The sequence below is a fragment of the Cervus elaphus genome, chromosome 13 (genome assembly GCF_910594005.1).
Source record: "Cervus elaphus chromosome 13, mCerEla1.1, whole genome shotgun sequence".
NCBI classification, from domain to species: domain Eukaryota; kingdom Metazoa; phylum Chordata; class Mammalia; order Artiodactyla; family Cervidae; genus Cervus; species Cervus elaphus.
Window position 1 is genome coordinate 38,072,556 of NC_057827.1, and position 17,084 is coordinate 38,089,639.

Below are 17,084 nucleotides of genomic sequence, written 5' to 3' on the forward strand. Positions count from 1 at the left end.
GGCTCCCCCAGAGTGAGCATCTCCTAAAAAGTGAACCATCTAGATGCTGTGTTCTTTTCATTACCTAGACTTTGATGTCATACAGCACCCATTCTACCATGTCTACTGCTTGGGGCAATTAAGAGCAAGAACTTTCACCAGATTAAAAAGGAAGGTCCCTAGACCCCACCTCCCAGCAGGAGGTGAAATATTGCAGTCATGGAAGAAGAGCCTGTGGGATGGAGAACACAGTGGAGGTCATATCTGCACCATGCAGATATGGAAAGGCATGGAATTGAAAAAATTGTTGTTTCTAAACATCTTGATCCCAAGCCTCTTGAAAAGTAACAACATCTTAGTTAAAAAAAAGTTGATGGTCAGTAGATATTTGCCATCACTTCATGGGCAAATAGATGGGGAAACAGTGGAAACAGTGGCTGACTTTATTTTTCTGGGCTCCAAAATCACTGCAGATGGTGAGTGCAGCCATGAATTTAAAAGACCCTTACTCCTTGGAAGGAAAGTTATGACCAACCTAGACAGCATATTAAAAAGCAGAGACATTACTATGCCAACAAAGGCCCATCTAGTCAAGGCTGTGGTTTCTCCAGTGGTCATGTATGGATGTGACGGTTGGACTATAAAGAAAGCTGAGCACAGAAGAATTGATGTTTTTGAACTGTGGTGTTGGAGAAGACTCTTGAGAGTCCCTTGGACTGCAAGGAGATTCCACCAGTCCATCCTAAAGGAGATCTGTCCTTGGTGTTCATTGGAAGGAGTGATATTGAAGCTGAAACTCCAATACTTTGGCCACCTGATGCGAAGAGCTGACTCACTGGAAAAGGCCCTGATACTGGGAAAGATTGAGGGTAGGAGGAGAAGGGGACGATGGAGGATGAGATGGTTAGATGGCATCACTGATTCAATGGTCATGGGTTTGGGTGAACTCTGGGCGTTGTTGATGGACAGGGTGACCTGGTATGCTGCGGTTCATGGGGTCGCAAAGAGTCAGACATGACTGAGCAACTGAACTGAACTGAACTGAACTGGTGGTCAATAATGATTCGGGCTGGAAAGTCACAGTGAGCCAAGGGGTCTCCTCAGACCACATGTGCTCAGAACCATGCACTGGGTGGCCTGGATATCAGATTACATGTGCTGTGAGGAATGTTCAAGGATCAACTGTAAATCATAAGCAAAATCAGAATGGAAACCAAATGAAAAGGAATTCAAAATGGTAAGTAATGATGAAAATATAGTAAAATCTGTTGGCTATGTGTGAATAAAAACAAACTTGACCACTTAACTAATTCTCTAATTTCTCTAACTAATTGAAAGGTAAAACATGAAAACTTTGAATATAGGAGAATTTCTTTATACATTTAGCCTTGGAAAAACAAATTAATACAAGATATAAAAAGGACTATCGATAATGATGGACAAATTGATCCACATTAAAAATTTGTTGGGTATGTAAGAATCAAGATAATTCTATTCCTAAAGACATTATTGAGATAGTGAAAATTATAGCCACAGGGTGGGTGAACTAAGGAAGAGTTTTATCTGAGAGATATATGTATGTATATATACATTCATAAATCTTATCTATGCTAACCTCTAGGTCACAGAGAAGTGAACAATTTTGAAAATCTACATGGAATTACAAATCCCTAGAAAATATAACTTAAGGAACATAATCAGGAAGTTTGAATTTTCCTATAAACTTTACATGAATTGATTCTGTTTTCAAAAATAGTCCATCAAGGACAGCCACAGGCTCACAAGAATTCTCTGGAAATCTTTGAAAACAATTTAAAGAATGGTATACAATTTCTGCTGGCAACTATATCCCACTCATCTCCCTTATGAGACTTCAAAACCTAGATGACAAACCCAGTGATGACAATGTGGGAGGAGAACTTTACAGGTTAATGTTAGTCCTGTATTGATGCAATCCCATCAGTCCATAAGTGAAAGTATTCGATCATTTCTAATCTGGGTTTCTCTGAGGATGAGTGGCTTTCATTCAAAACACAACTGCCATAACACAACACATTGACTGATGAAAGAAGAAACACCATATGATAATTCAACTGAAGGGGGAAAAGCATCTATTAAAACTCACTATCCTTCATTTAAAAAAATATTTACAAAATAGGAGCAGACATGAGGGTCTTCATTCTGATAAATGATCCCCGCAAAAATCCCACACCAATCAATATACTTAATGATGAAATGCTGGATGTTTTTCATTCGAGAGCAAAACAATACAAGGTCACAGAGATAGCCATAATCATCATTTCTCTTCAATAATATACTAGAGATTTTAGCCACTACAGTTAAGCAAGCAGTAGAAGTAAAAGGTATAAGACAGGGAAAGAGGAAATAAAACTGGATATTCAAGTTATAATATACAAAAAGAATAGCCAGGAACCTGCAGATCAATTATTACAATTAGTAATTGTCAAATTTTCTGGGCACAAAATCGACTGAAACATGAATCATCTGTCTATCTACATGGTAATAGAAAATGAAATTAAAAAAAACATTAAAATCATGGAAATGGTGAAATAACTAAGTATGAATCGTAAAGATATTGCACATTCCTGTTTGGAAGAGACAATATTTTTAAGGTATTCATTCTCCAAAAAGTGATCTTCAGATTCATTGCACTCAGGAAGTATTTCACAGAACTTTATTGGTTCTAAAGACGTGGAAAACCAGTAGCCAACATTGGAGAAGACAGGCTTAAAGAATGAGAATAAGATGGGAGCTCTTGCTTTAGCAAATGAAGTCATAATAATGAAGATAGTGTGGTACTGATGGGGCCATAGAGACAGCGATGACAAGATAGAGACCCTGCACACATTGAGACATTCTACACAAATATAGAGCACTTGGTTTATGATGGTTTTATGGCAGAGAGTGGTGAGAAACTATTTTTTTCCTCCTAAATAAGTGGTGCTTAGGAAAACAAATGTTTCTATGGTGTCTTTAAGGACACATATTTCTCCGTGGAAAAAATCACTTGGCCCTACGGCACCCTCTCCTGCTCCTTGACGCCGTGGCCCCAGGGTGCCGCTGACTGAGCTGCAGAGAGCAGAGCAGGGGTGTGAGGAGCCTGGAGTCACAGGAGATGCGGCCCAGGAGCCGGGATGGGCGGTGACCTCAGGGCAGGGCTGCGGCTGAGGGGACACTGGGGTGACAGACAGCCCTGGGGGCGTGACACTGTGTCTTGTGCTTTTCAATGACATGAGTGCAGGGCTTCTGGGGGCTTTCTCAGGAATATTGTGAAATTAATGTGCATTTGCACGAGGAACTTATAGAGGTGAGTTTTCTAAAATCCTCATGTCCTAGGGCATCACGCATGCAGGATCTCAGAAAGTGTTCTTTGGCTGCGCTAGTGGCCTTTTGTTAGCTTTTGGCTGAGGTTGTTGGGGATAGTACTGTTGGGATTTCAGGTCACGGGGTGGGTGGAGACAGTGGTGTAGCTAAGGGCCTGAGAGATGGGGGAGGTGGGGCAGAAAGTGAGCTGCTCGGGGCCTGGGAAAGAGCCAAGACACCTGGAGAGCTCTGGGTGCTGTCATCTATCACCTTCGATCAATTGCACACCTGCCTCCTATCCTGGACAGGAGGGAGGGGTGGAAGGCACTGGTTCATAAGCTGGGTCCACTGACAACTCCCGTACTGTGGTTGGTTTGTCTGAGTTGTTTTCCTGGCTGGTGTGAGGAATTGTACTTACGTGTGTTTTGTAGCTTCACATCCTCTAGCAAATGCACAACCCATTTTTCTGGTGGTGAGAGAGGCTGAGACCCATGAAAGATCTTAGTGACAGTCTTCCAGCTTGCCTGCCACCTCTCCTTGCTGAGCGTCTATGTGGCATCAAATTTGTGTTCTTCGTTGGGATGGGACCTGGTTCAGAAACTGGAGGGGTGCAGAAGGGTCAGGACTGCGAGAGGCTTAGTGAGAAGGGCTACACCATCAGGAATGGGCAGTCACTCACGAGTCCCTGCCCAGGAAGCAGAAAGGCCATCAGGAGCAGGAAGGGCTGCATCTTCCCAAAGGTCTTTCTAGCTCACAGCTGCTGGGGTTTCTTCCTTCCAGACAAAAGCACAGGGGAAGGAAGGAGGGGAGGCTCAGGGCCCCCACAGACCTCCCAGAGGTGTGCTCCCCCCAGCCGGGTGTCAGCATGCTACAGATATCCACCTTCTCTGCCCTGGATTAGGAGAGAATAACACCGTCACCCCACTCACACACAAAGCCTCACCAGAAGGAATAAGAAAGTGACGCCTGTGGTGTAGCCAGTGTTACCTAGTCCCAGCTTGTACTACTTGCTAAGCAACAGGCCAATAAATCCCAAGATGAGTTGTTAAAAGAAGGAATAGCAACTTTATTCAGAAAGCTAGCAGACCAAGAAGATGGTGGATTCATGTTTCAAAGAACCACCTAGCCTGAGTTGGAATTCAGGCTACTTTTATAGTAGAAGGGAGCGGAATAAAGTTAAACATTTCCTGATTCCAGTCAGCCTCAGGACGGTTGTGTTAATTTCTTCTGTCCTGCTTTCTTTCATCAGTGGGCTTGTTTCCTGTGAGCTAAACAAAGGTATTTTAGCTTAAAGTTCATTACCTGGGAGCCAGTGTTCCCAAAGGTATGCTATCGTGTATAATTAATTTTATAGGCAATACACCACTAGTGACTAACGAACAGAATACCAAAGTTCTTCCCTATCACACCAAGAGGCACTGGATCCCCAGGAGCCCCTCAATAACTGAATCTCCATTTCTCCACTCTTGGTACTTTTATGATTCTGATAATATCATGAATAATTACTCAGTAAGGGAGGTCAGGGATATGGGAGATTCAGCTGCTGCCCCTGTGAAGCCGACAGGAGGCAGAGGAAGGCCTAGACTAGGTGGCTAGAGGACAAGTGGTGAGGACTATAATGAAGGGTCTGCTTGTTGCCAAGGGTGAGGAAGTGGCTGAACTTGGTTTGGGAGCAGATAGACCTGGACTCACCAAAGTGAACCAAACAGCAACCCCATTTCCTATCTTGCCAGGGTTCCAGCCTCACATTTTTGCTGTGTTTACAATCAGCTCTTCAAATGTAAATATTTATGACAGAAATTTTCTTATCCCACAGCGTTGAACAAAAGTCTTGGACTTGATACTCATTGGACCAAAACCACCATCACCAGGTCCTTCAGCATTCAGTGACCTGACTGACTTCTGTGCTGAGGTATCCAGCACCCCTTGAGCTGAGTTGGGGGCTGTCCCATCCAACTCAGGGTTCCTGTGAGTGGGAGGACCTTCCTCTCCAAAAATCTGGTTAGTGGTGTGTGGCGATGAGATAAGTGATGCTGATCACCCTTATAATTCATCCCTACTAATATTCTCTGTCCAGAGTCCAGAGAATCACATCTCTGATGTCTCTGGGCCAGGCCATCCTGAACATGTGCAGATGATTCCAACACTGTCACCAGTATGAGAAAGAAGAAAGAGGAATGGAAAAGATCACATGAGGAGTTCTAAACAAGCCAGTCCCCAGTGAGTTCTGGCAAGAGCATCTTACGAATAAACAGAGCAGAAGGAAACAGAGCAGAAGGACACAGGCTTAACCATTGATGATGATGATCTGCGGGTGGTGAAATTATAGGCAATTTTCAATTTCTTACTTAGATGTACTGTATTTAGCTATCTTCATATGATTATGTGTGTTGCTTTTACATGCAAAATACATTTTGCCATGGTCTAAGTTCACTCACCATGCAAACTTCCAGCAAACCACTTCTCTTTAGCCCAGTCATCTCTAAGCTGCATGTTTTAAAAATGAAATTACTTTCCTGAATAGATTCTTACATGAAATTCAGAGATTATTGAAAAATAGAAGAGAAAAAATTATTCAATAAGCTATTAGGTATGGGGCACCTTTGAAATATTAGGATACCTTGAATCGAAAAAAATTTAACAATGACCTTCCTTTAGAGATAAATATACACACATGTAAGTATGATGGAGGTGGGAGAGGCTGGCTCAGCCCAAGGTGGAAGAGCTCCCTCAAGGTCATTTGGGGCTGAAGGAGGATGTGCTCTCAGGACACCAGAGGCTGCACAGAGCCCTGGGCCCAGGACTCCAAGACAGGGCTGTGACAGGCACTGAAGCAGGCCCTCGGCATCCTGAAGCCCTCCTGAAACTTTCTCAGGCTTCTGATCTCTGTCTCCTCTGATGCAGGGAGGGAACACTCATGGGGTGAGCCACATCTTTGGAAACCTCCCCCACTTCTGTTAGGGTGGACAAGTGCCCCCCTCAACCCCAGAGTATCTCAGGTGGTCCCCTTTCCAAATCTGGATTCTCTTCTGTTGCCCCCTGGGCACTGGGATGTGGGGGAGGGGAGTCGGTGTGGATGAGGAGGAGGGCGTATGGATGAGACACGAGGGTCAGAATCAAGAGGGACCTATACTCGTGAGAGGGGTTTCCCTTCTCTGCTGGAGCTCACGGGCAGCCGGGAGGGGAGCTGGCCCTGGGGACACGTGACTGAGGGAGCTGGCTGTCAGTAAAGCAGGTGTTTTTATTTCAGAGATGGAAGGTGGGGCTGGGAGGCTCGGTGTATGGGCTGGGGTGGGGGGCAGCTGGTGACAGATCAGAAATGGGAAGAGATGGTTCCCTGACATAGTAGGTACCTAACGAATATGTGAATAAAGAAGGAATTAGTGATTTCTGCTCAAGAGATGAAAGTTTATTAAGTTTCAGACAGCCTTCTTCCACACACTTTGACCAACGCCTCCTTTCCCAGGGAAGATGGAGGGTCCATCACGGGGGCACCTCAGGCTGATCCCTGCTCTTTGTACTGTCTCATTGTTTTTTGGATCCAGGTCAGAAAGCTGGAGACTCTGGTGTAGACATTTGGAGCCGTACCATACACGTCTCCATAGGACACAATGCCCTGGGCCACACCATCACACACGAGCGGGCCCCCGGAGTCACCCTGCGGGCAGAGAGAGCAAGGGCTGAGCTCAGCTTCTTCAGGTCTAGTCTCCCTCCCACCCTGGGGTGGGTGGTCTCTGTTAGGGGTCCTGGCTGACAGCAGGGTCCTGTTGGTCCCGAGGTTTCATCCTAGCATTGACAATCCTGCTGCTCCTCCTGCAGGAAGCCTCTACCCATTTGTGACTGCGGAGCAGTGCTCACCCCCCGGGACACAGGACAGAGACCAGATAGGAGGACAGGCTGCGGACACAGGGACGGGCTTTGTTCCCACAGCCCCCCGTCCTCACAGCTCAGCTGGGCCCAGGGTTTTACGGGATAACACTGGGGATCTCACCGAGTAAGAATTCTTCCTCTTGTTTGGATCTCCAGCACATATCTGCGTGACGGGGATGTAGTTTCTGAAGCGAGCGATACATCTCTCCTCACTTTGGACTTCAAGGTCTACCTCCTGTAGTTTGTCTGCAGAGGGCATATTTACCTCCAGTCGCCCCCAGCCGGCCACACTGCACATCATCCCTGGCTTCAGCTTCTCGAAGCTCCTGGGCAGACTGATGGGGCTCACTGCATCCGTCATGTCAGCCTTCCAAGCCAGCTGAAGGTAGAGGACAAGCATTCTCACCTACTGATGGCCCACAGAGGCTGCACGACAGTCATGGGGTTGCCTCCTCACAGCCCTGGGACCACGGAGGGGTGGCACAGGAGGAGGGTCAGGAATGAGGTCATGGGGGATGCAGGGCCCTGGATGGAAGGGTCCCGGAGTCAGTGCAGCCACGGGCCCCACCTGCAGTAACATGATGTCGTTGACAAAAGTTTTATCATTATAATGTGGGTGCGGGAAGGCTCTCCTCACGGGGATGACCTGCTGGGTCCGCTCTCGTTCCATGATGCTGTGGGCCCCCAGGGTGACATCAATTGAGCTGCACAGAGAGCAGAGAGAGGGGGGGTGTCACAGGAGAAACGACCCAGGAGCCGGGGGAAAGAGCTCAGCTTGGGACAGGGCAAAACTTGGGGCGGGGCAGGGGGAGGGTGTGGTGAAATTCTAGGTGATGGGCCCTGGGGCTGAGCGTCTCTGAACTGTCTGCTCCCTGGCAGCCTGGGCAGGGTGGCAGTTCCTGGAGTCCACGGAGGGTGTTCAGTCCTGCACAAGCTTGACTGTCTCGAAGGAAAACAGGAATTTCTCACATTTGCACTGTGGGCTCCAGGCCACAACCTTGGTGTGCCTCCATGCGCAACTGGCATTGACCTGTCCCTCTCTCCCCAGTGCTCACCTGTCCTCTGAATAGCTTCCTCTGTTACCTGGGTGCACAGGTCTGCAGCTCTAAGAGGGTTCCCTGGGAGGCTCAACAGAGGCATGGAGGCCCAGGCCCTGCTCCTCACCTTCCCAGGCAGTGAGCTGCTGTCAGCACGAAGTCCTCACGCACAAGGAAACCCCCACATATGTGAGGTTTCCCTGAAATCTTGAACCGAAGAAATGCCATGTAGGGACGGGAGTGTGGCTTGGCCTCATGGCCCCCGATGATCTTCCCTGAAAGAAAGATTCCAGCCTGCCCGCTGTGCTCAGGGAGCCAAAGTTTGACGAGGGGAGATGGGATCACGGTTTTCCTGAGTTCAGATAATTTCTTAGATGGACCAGACCCAGGCTGTGCATGAGGGTATTGTCTGAGCAGGTCCATCCATGTGGGGTGGGACTGGGCCTCTGAGGGTGGGACCGTCACTCACCTGCCTCCCCAGTAGGGGACAGAAGAAGGGCCACCAGGAATAAGAACAGGACCATCTCTCCAGAAAGACTGCTCAGCTCTGAGCAGCTGCTGCTTCCTTCTGGTCTTTTAACCCTGAGTTGTCCCCTCCCATACTCTGGCCTTTATCATGTGAGCCTTCTCTGAAAGCCTCAAACCACATTTTTGGAGTCAGAGTGGACTGTGAATTTGAATTTAATTAAAGCGTCTGCTGAGTTTTCATCCATTGGGTGGGGCAGGGGTCGGGGTTGGGGGGGCGGTGGTTCCATCAGCCAGTCCTTAAGCCCTCAGGTGCCTGAGCCCCAGAAACCTGTGCCTCATGATGAGAGATCAAAGAATGTCTTCATGTGGTTCATTTGAGATCACCAGGGTGATTGTGCATTGAGACCCCTTCTTCAGCAAGAATGTGAGAAATATTGGAAATGAGATTCCGTGCTTCATGTAGAGGAGATAAACCATTATGATCAAACTATAAAGGCAAGATCCATGGTGTGGAATAGACATATTGGTGTGAATGTGATGCCGAAGAGGGCTTATTCCACTTACTAAAGGACTCAGTGGTTGAAAATAACAGCAACATTGCTTTACCCATCTGCATTTTGGTCCAGGTACAGTGTGGATGGCATCCCTCTACTCACCTTGGCATCAGGGTTGCTTGAAGCCTGGAGGCTATATCACTTGCAGGATTGCTCACACAGGCCCAGTGGTTGGTGCTGGCTATCCACTCGGCACGTTGGTTTTTCTCCACAAGAGCCCCTCAAGTAGTCTCACCTCATGGGATTCTTTGGCTCCCTCATAACACAGCAGTTGGTTTCCTTAAAGTGAGCATCTCCTAAAAACTGAGTCATCTAGAAGCTGTGCTTTTTCATTACCTAGATTTGGATGTCATGTGGCACCTATTCTACCATATCCCACTGCTTAAAGCAATCAAGAGCTCCCCTCACGCAGGTTAAAGGAGGGCCTAGACCTCCTTTGTTGCAGTCGCGTAAGAAGAGCCTGTGGGATGGAGACAGGCAAAGGCAGTCGTGTCCCCATCATGAAAATGGGGGAAGTCATGGAATCAAAGAAATTGTTGTTTCTAAACATCTTGATCCCAAGCCTCTTAAAAAGCAACACCTTAGTTAAAGAGACAAAGCCCATGGTCAATAGTGATTCTGGCAAGAGAGTCACAGTGAACCAAGGGGTGTCCTCATCCCACATGGGCTCGGACACCCCGCACTAGACGACCTGGAAGAGATATCAGCATACAAGTGGGGTGAGGAATGTTGCCTTCCATAGGGAATGCAGAAGGGCATGGCAGCCCACTCCAGTATTCCTGCCTGGAGAATCCCATGGACAGGGGAGCCTGGCGGGCTACAGTGCATGGGGTCACAGAGACTCAGACACAACTGAGCGACTGTTAGTACTACTACTACGCAGGGAGTGAACATCCAAGGGCTGTGAGGAGGGTGTTTACACAAGGGTTGACCAGTAGGCGGTAAAGGAGCCCAAGGAGGATTCAGGGACTCCAACAGAAAAGGGCATCTGGTGGGATGTGTCAGAGCAGGACAAATAGGGCGGGGTGGGCTTTGCTGTGAAGTGGCTGCCTGACGTGGATCCCCAGGGCCTGGGTGGGGAGAGCAGGGGATGCACTTGGAGAAGATGAGTAAGAGAAGTGTTTTATAAATCTCTGTGGGGACTAATCAAATAATTAAACATATTAAGGCAAGTGCCCCGATTTCCTACTGTCTGAGGATTAGATGGTATTGGTGGCATCAATGTTAATTTCCTGGATTTGATGGTTGAATTGTGGTCGCATAAGCAGTCCCTTGTTTGTAGAAATTGCACTCTAAAGTTTTTGAGAACTGATGGAACACCATGTCAGTAACTTTACTCTCAAATGGTTCAGGAAAATAAAAGCTTTTGTATCATAATTGCTACTTTTCTGTAAGCCTGAGATGACTTCAAAAGTAAAAGGAAAGCCATAGCCTTCACATATACGAACAACAACCAGTTTGAAGATACATTTGTAAAGATAATCTGTCACAGCAGCAACAAAAAACATAAAAGAGCTTGGGGAAAACATAACCAGAATTGTGAAACACTATTTGAGCAAAATGTTAAAGGATTCCTGAAAAATATATAAACAGACTTTACAAATAGAAAGACAGTCTTAGTTCTATGATAGGGTAGAACCACAGCAAAAGAGCACTGATTCTCCTGAAGTTAATATAATAATGTGACTTCGATTTAAAAAAAAAATTTTTTTCTCCTAGTGTTAGGACGTTCTAGCTAATGTCTAAAATTTATTTGGAAAATAGCTTGAAGGAAAGCTAGTCAGATATCAAAAAACATCCTATAAGATGTATTTTCTGAAAACAGTATGTTGCCCACTCATGATCAGACAGACAGACCAAAGAAAAAGAATAGAAAATTCAGACACATTCCCAAGCACATATGAAAATGTAGTTTACACTAAGGTGACATTTAAAAAAAAAAATCACTGGGTAAAAGTGGTACTTTTTAATAAATGATACTGGAGCAATAAGTTAGTCATACATCACATAAAACACCTCAGTAAGTGCAAAATATGAGAGACAAATGTATGAAATAAAGCCATAGTAATAAATAAATGTGGATAAAACCCTTCATAAAATTAGAGGTCTAGCAATGACTCTAAATACAGAAACATTAAAAGAAGAGATTGATAAATAAATTGTGATATGTAAAATAGTTTATTTTTTAAATTTTTTAATTATTATTATTATTATTTATAAAATAAAGTTTATATCTCAAAGATCAAGCATAAGCAAAACCAAAATACAGACAATAACTTGGAAAAAAACTATTGGAACATATATCACAATCAAAGAGTTGATCTATATAAAAACAAAGAGTTAGAAAATCTAAAGAAGAACCAAGCAGTACTGAAGAATACAATAACTGAAATTTAAAATACACTAGAAGGAATCAATTGGAGAAGGCAATGGCATCCCACTCCAGTACTCTTGCCTGGAAAATCCCATGGATGGAGGAGCCTGGTAGGCTGCAGTCCATGGGGGTCACTAAGAGTCAGACACGACTGAGCGACATCACTTTCATTTTTCACTCTCATGCATTGGAGAAGGAAATGGCAACCCATTCCAGTATTCTTGGCTGGAGAATCCCAGGGACGGGGGAGCCTGGTGGGCTGCTGTCTATGGGGTTGCACAGAGTCGGACATGACTGAAGTGACTTAGCAGCAATAGTAGAAGGAATCAATAGTAGATTAGATGATACAATGGGGTGAATCAGCATAATAGAAGAGAGAGCAGCAGAAATCACTCAACCTGAACAGACAAAAAAGAGAGAGAGAGAGAATATTTCTAATGAGGACAGTTTAAGAGAACTCTGAGATAATATCAAGGATACTGATACTCACAGTATAGGAGTCCCAGAAGGAGAAGAGAGAAGAAAAGGGTTAGAGACCATATTTGAAGACATAATAGCTGAAAACTTCCCTAACACAGGAAAAGAAAGAAATGTCCAGGTCCAGGAAACACAGACAGTCCCAAACAGGATAAACACAAAGATGACCACAGTAAGACACTGTAATTGAAATGGCAAAAATTAAATATTAATTTTATATTAATATGAACATTAAAATCAGTAAAGGAAAAGCAAAAAAGTTACTTTTAGGGGAAAGACCAGATACCAGCAGACTTTTCAACAGAAAATTTGCAAGCCAGAAGGGAGTGTCATGATATATTTCTAGTCAGGAAAGGAAAAAAAATCTTATAACCAAGAGTACTCCACTGGGCAGGCTATATTTGAAGGAGAAAGCTAAAGTTTTACAACAAGCAAAAGCTAGGAGTTCAGCAACACAAAGACACCCTTGTAAGAAATGTTATATGGTCTTCCCTAAATGAAAAAGAAAAGACCACAACTAGAAGTATGAAAATTATCAAAGAAAAAGTCTCATTGGTAAGGAAAAATGAAGGTATATGTGTCTGGGAGAGAATGAAGGACAGGGAAGCCTGGCATGCTGCAGTCCATGAGGTCACAGAGCTGGACATGACGGAGCAACTGAAGAGCAACCTTCAGGGTAGCTATCAACCACGTACAGAGCCAGTAGGAAAGTCAAAGATGAAAGTAGTAAACTCATCTATATCCACGATAGGTAGTTAATGAATACTTGAAATAAAAAGCCATGAAATACAATGTCAAAAAAATGAACAATGAGAGGGATAAAAATGCAGAGTTGTAAGGATGTGTTAAACTTAAGAGGCCAGCAATTGAAAATAATTACAGTTACAGAATACTGATGTATATATATTGATATATATATGAGCCTGATGGTAATCACACACCAAAAATCTATACTAGATACACACACAGAAAAAAGAGAAAAGATCCAAATGTAACACTAAGGATAGTCATCAAATCACAAGGGAAGAGTGCAAGAGAAGAAACAGAAAAAGAAGCACGAAAACAACTAGAAAACAATGAATAAAATGGCAAAAATTACCTACTGATCAATAACTACTTTAAATATAAATGGACTAAATGAGCCAATTAAAAGACATGGAATACCTAAATGGATACAGAAACAAGATTCATACATAAGCTGCCTACAAGAGACTCACTTCAGATCTAAAGATACACACAGACTGAAAATAAGGGGATAGAAAAAGTATTCCAAGCAAATGGAGACAAAATGAAGGCCAGGCTGGCAATACTTGTATCTGACAAAATAGTTTTAAAACAGACTGTGACAAGAGACAAATAAGGACATTACATAATGATCAAGGGATCAATTCAAGTAGAAAATATATCAATTTTAGATATATACACAACCAACATAGGAGCACCTAAAAACATAAATATTAACAAGCATAAAGGGAGAAATTGATGGTCATGCAGTAAAAATATGCAATAAAAATATGAAGTAACACCCCAGTTACTTCAATGGACAGATCATTCAGATAAAAAATAAAAAACAAAGGCCTTAAATAACATATTAGACTAGCTGGATATATACTTATCATATATATATATATGATATATATATGTACAGACACACATATATCTCTTTCTCCAGGAAGTTTGAAAGGGTCCGTGACCAAGGAGACTGGAAGGTCATTACAAGGACAGGAATTTTATCATCTGAGAAGCATACAGAGGAATCTTATCTCAAGTATCTCAGCTAGTGGGATTCTTTATCTGGTGTGGTGACTCAACACGTTACTCTTAAAGGATCTTAGTGGTCTTATGTTTATTGGGCTAGTAGCCTTTCACTGACCATCACTAATAGGAATGTAAATACCAAGTTACCAAGATGTAACACAGGGAGTCTCATCTTCCCTTGGCAGTTAGGATCACCCACCTAACTTGCATAGTAAGTTTATCTGTCTGTCTATTGCTTTCCTACAAATTAAGGCCTCTAAAAATCAGAAGCGTCCAAGGTCATAGAGACAGAAGTAAAATTCCTGAGACTGAGTTAATAGGTTTAATAGTAGGAATGAGAGCCACTCCTATGGTCGCGTCTTTGTCTCTAGAACTATGTATTCTAGCTATGAGAGAAACAACATGCTATACTCACTGCTGGCTTAAAGCATACACCACATCCTGAAAGACAGCATCCCAACCTTGAAGGGGGTTGTCTTTCCACTATCTACATTACTAAGTCTTACACAATTCTCAGGCCAGCTGTTTCTGAGTGATATGGGATGTGAACTCATGGCTTCAACGTTCTTTCACAGTAAAACGTTTGTTGGCCAAAAGTCGCGTTGTGTGGGATACAGAGACAGGAAATAAACCCTGCCAGACCACAGTGAGTGGTACCGACAGCAGCGTGGTCATGGGCAGGGAAGGCAGAGCCATTCCTGTTCCAAGCACACTCCCTAACAAACTAGCAGGGGCTTGACCTTTCAGGTCCATCATCCCCAGAGCTGGCCTGGCGCTGGCGGTTCTCTCCCCAGGAATACTGGGAAAGGGCCGGCCTTTAGGGTAACTGTACCCCAGAATAATGCGACACGCCTCAGAGAGGCACAGTGCTGTGTGGTAGGGGTAGGGCGGCACCAGCCAAGACCTGGAACTCAGGTTCAGCTCCCAGGCAGCTCAGCACAGCCATCAAGACCCTGCAGGGATGGCGGATGGAAGTGTCTGGTGAGGGGAGACCAGCACAGGGAGATCCTTGCCCAGCAAAAATCATATACTCTCCAAACCAAGACCTTCCCAAGGATGGAAAGTTTAGGTCATCTTGGACCCTATGGAGCAGAAGTAATGGGACAGCATTTCTCCGTTTGTCCAGACCACGTGGGCCTCGCTGACTGCAATTTGGTTTCCACAGGCAGGAGCTTGCAGCCATGACACGGAGCCTGTTTCTGATCCATCCCATGGATGAGTGTTTAGAATCAGGTTCTAATTGCCTTTCAAATGGGTGTTCCTACCGTTTGAGCATGTGCAATGACATTTCTACCTGCTATCTTAAGAGTGGGCTTCCCTGCTAGCTCAGCTGGTAAACAATCCACCTGTGATGTGGTGAGACTTGAGTTCGATCCCTGGGTTGGGAAGATCCCCTGGAAAAGGGGAAGGGTACCCACTCCAGTATTCTGGCCTGGAGAATTCCATGGACAGAGGAGCCTGGCAGGCTACAGTTTATGGGTTTGCAAAGAGTCGGACATGACTGAGCAACTGAGCGACTAAGCACAGCACAGCACATTCAGAGTAAAAAGTAAGGCTGCCCTGTTCCTTCTCTTCCCTCCCTGCTGCCCCCTCCCCCGGGGGCAAGGATGCTCCAGTGAGCAGAGCACTATCTTCATGTCTAGAAACAAAATGACTGATGTTCTAGAGTTACATGTAATAACACTCTTCTCTGGATGAGAACAAGGGGCTTCTCAGGAAGCCCAGCCCTGCTCTGGGCCAGCTCCCCTGGATGTGGGGGTTACAGGTCAGCACAGGTAGCCCCCCTCCCCAGTAGGCAGGCCTCTGTCCTGGAGTTGCAGCCCAGGCTGTGCTCTTGGAGTCGGGGACCCGTGGTGTGACCCGCTCCTTCCTGCCATGTACACAGAGCAAAGAGTAAGGAGTTCACCCTGAGCCCCAGGACCAGAGAGGTTCATGTTTTCCCCTGACGGTGCTCAGCTTCAGCCCTTGCAGGAGGGCCGGCCCTGGAAGACAGGTGTGGGTAAGCAGACCTGGGTGACAGCTTTGCATGGGGTTTAGGGGAAGAGATGGTGGGAGCGGGGAGAGGAGGAAGCAGAAAACAGCAGAATCCTGTCATTGCCTTTCTAAACAAACAATGAGTATTTGTGAATAGGAGTCAGTGAATAAATAAGCAACCAGCCCTTCCAGCCCCAGCTGAGAGACAGTTACTGAGCTGTGGGCACCCCCAACCCTGCAGTGTGATTCTGGATCAGCCCCAGGGAAGGTGATCTGGTTCCCGCAGTCAGAGGCCTTTCATGGTTTTCTTTATCCAGGGCAGGAAACTTGAGACTGTGGTGCAGGACCCTGGAGGTGGCACATTATTTTGTCCACAGGGGACAATGCCCGGGGGCTACATTGTCACAGCCCAGAGTCCCCCTGAGGACACGAAAGGGGAAGGACTGAGCCAGCTCTCCTCCTGGTCCTGCCCCCCCATCTTAAGACCCTCTAGGCGATGGTGGCCTTACAGGGCCTCCATCAGAGCCCAGGGCAGGCCCCTGGGGGCTGCTCAGCTCTCAAGCTGGGAGCCTGGACATTGTCAGAGCTTCACTGCACCCAGGAGGCAGCTCCTTCTCCTCCCCCAGGTCCCTGATCTGCTCCACAGGAAAACACTGGGGGACTGTTGACTCCGGGCTGGTCTCCAAGGACACAGAAGCAGGGGTCGGTCTGACACTCAGCGTGAAGGACGACCCTATTTCCCAGTTCAGGTGTGCTCTCACGGCAGTGGGTAATTACACAGAACCCAGGGGGCAGCCTCCATCCTACACATCAAGGCTGTTCTACTCCTGGGCCGAGGAGACAGAGTTAGTGTCCCCCTGTCCTCACAGGACTGACCCTCTCCCTCTGTGTTGCCCACAGTGCTGGTCGTGGTGAAGGTCACACAGGCTAGTGTGGTTGGGAGCAACCGTTTGTGGCTGTGGTTCGTGCAGGACTTGTGATGCTGTCCCTCCTCTTATCAGCTCCATGTATTCCTTTTGCAGAAGTGAGTGACACAAGATCTCTGCATCTCACATCAAAGCTGCACAGATGGTAGATCTTCTCTTATCGAGGTGGAATGTGAGGAGGGCCCAGTGTGAACCAAATGCATCTAAACCTGAGGTTCTCAACTGAAGCTGATTCCTGCCCAGCTCCTTTACAATGCCCTGCCTACCACCCCCACACCCACCACATCACCACCAACATGACATCTCCCCTGGGGGACATTTAGCAAAGCCTGGAGACACCTTT

General features: G+C 45.8%; 2 protein-coding genes across 2 annotated transcripts in view; one reads left to right on the forward strand and one right to left on the reverse strand.

Annotated features, from left to right (window-relative positions):
* The window catches only part of LOC122706412 (cathepsin G-like), a 107,861-nt gene that overhangs the window by 10,424 nt on the left and 80,353 nt on the right, over positions 1 to 17,084 (forward strand). The gene's annotated exons all lie outside the window — the stretch shown is intronic.
* LOC122706754 (mast cell protease 1A-like) lies at positions 6,691 to 8,752 on the reverse strand. Its single transcript, XM_043922199.1, has 5 exons — positions 8,680 to 8,752; positions 8,338 to 8,485; positions 7,742 to 7,877; positions 7,295 to 7,552; positions 6,691 to 6,961 (listed from the first exon to the last, which is right to left on the reverse strand). The coding sequence occupies exons 1-5, from the start codon at positions 8,732 to 8,734 to the stop codon at positions 6,800 to 6,802; spliced, it is 759 nt and encodes a 252-aa protein (XP_043778134.1). The 5' UTR covers positions 8,735 to 8,752; the 3' UTR covers positions 6,691 to 6,799.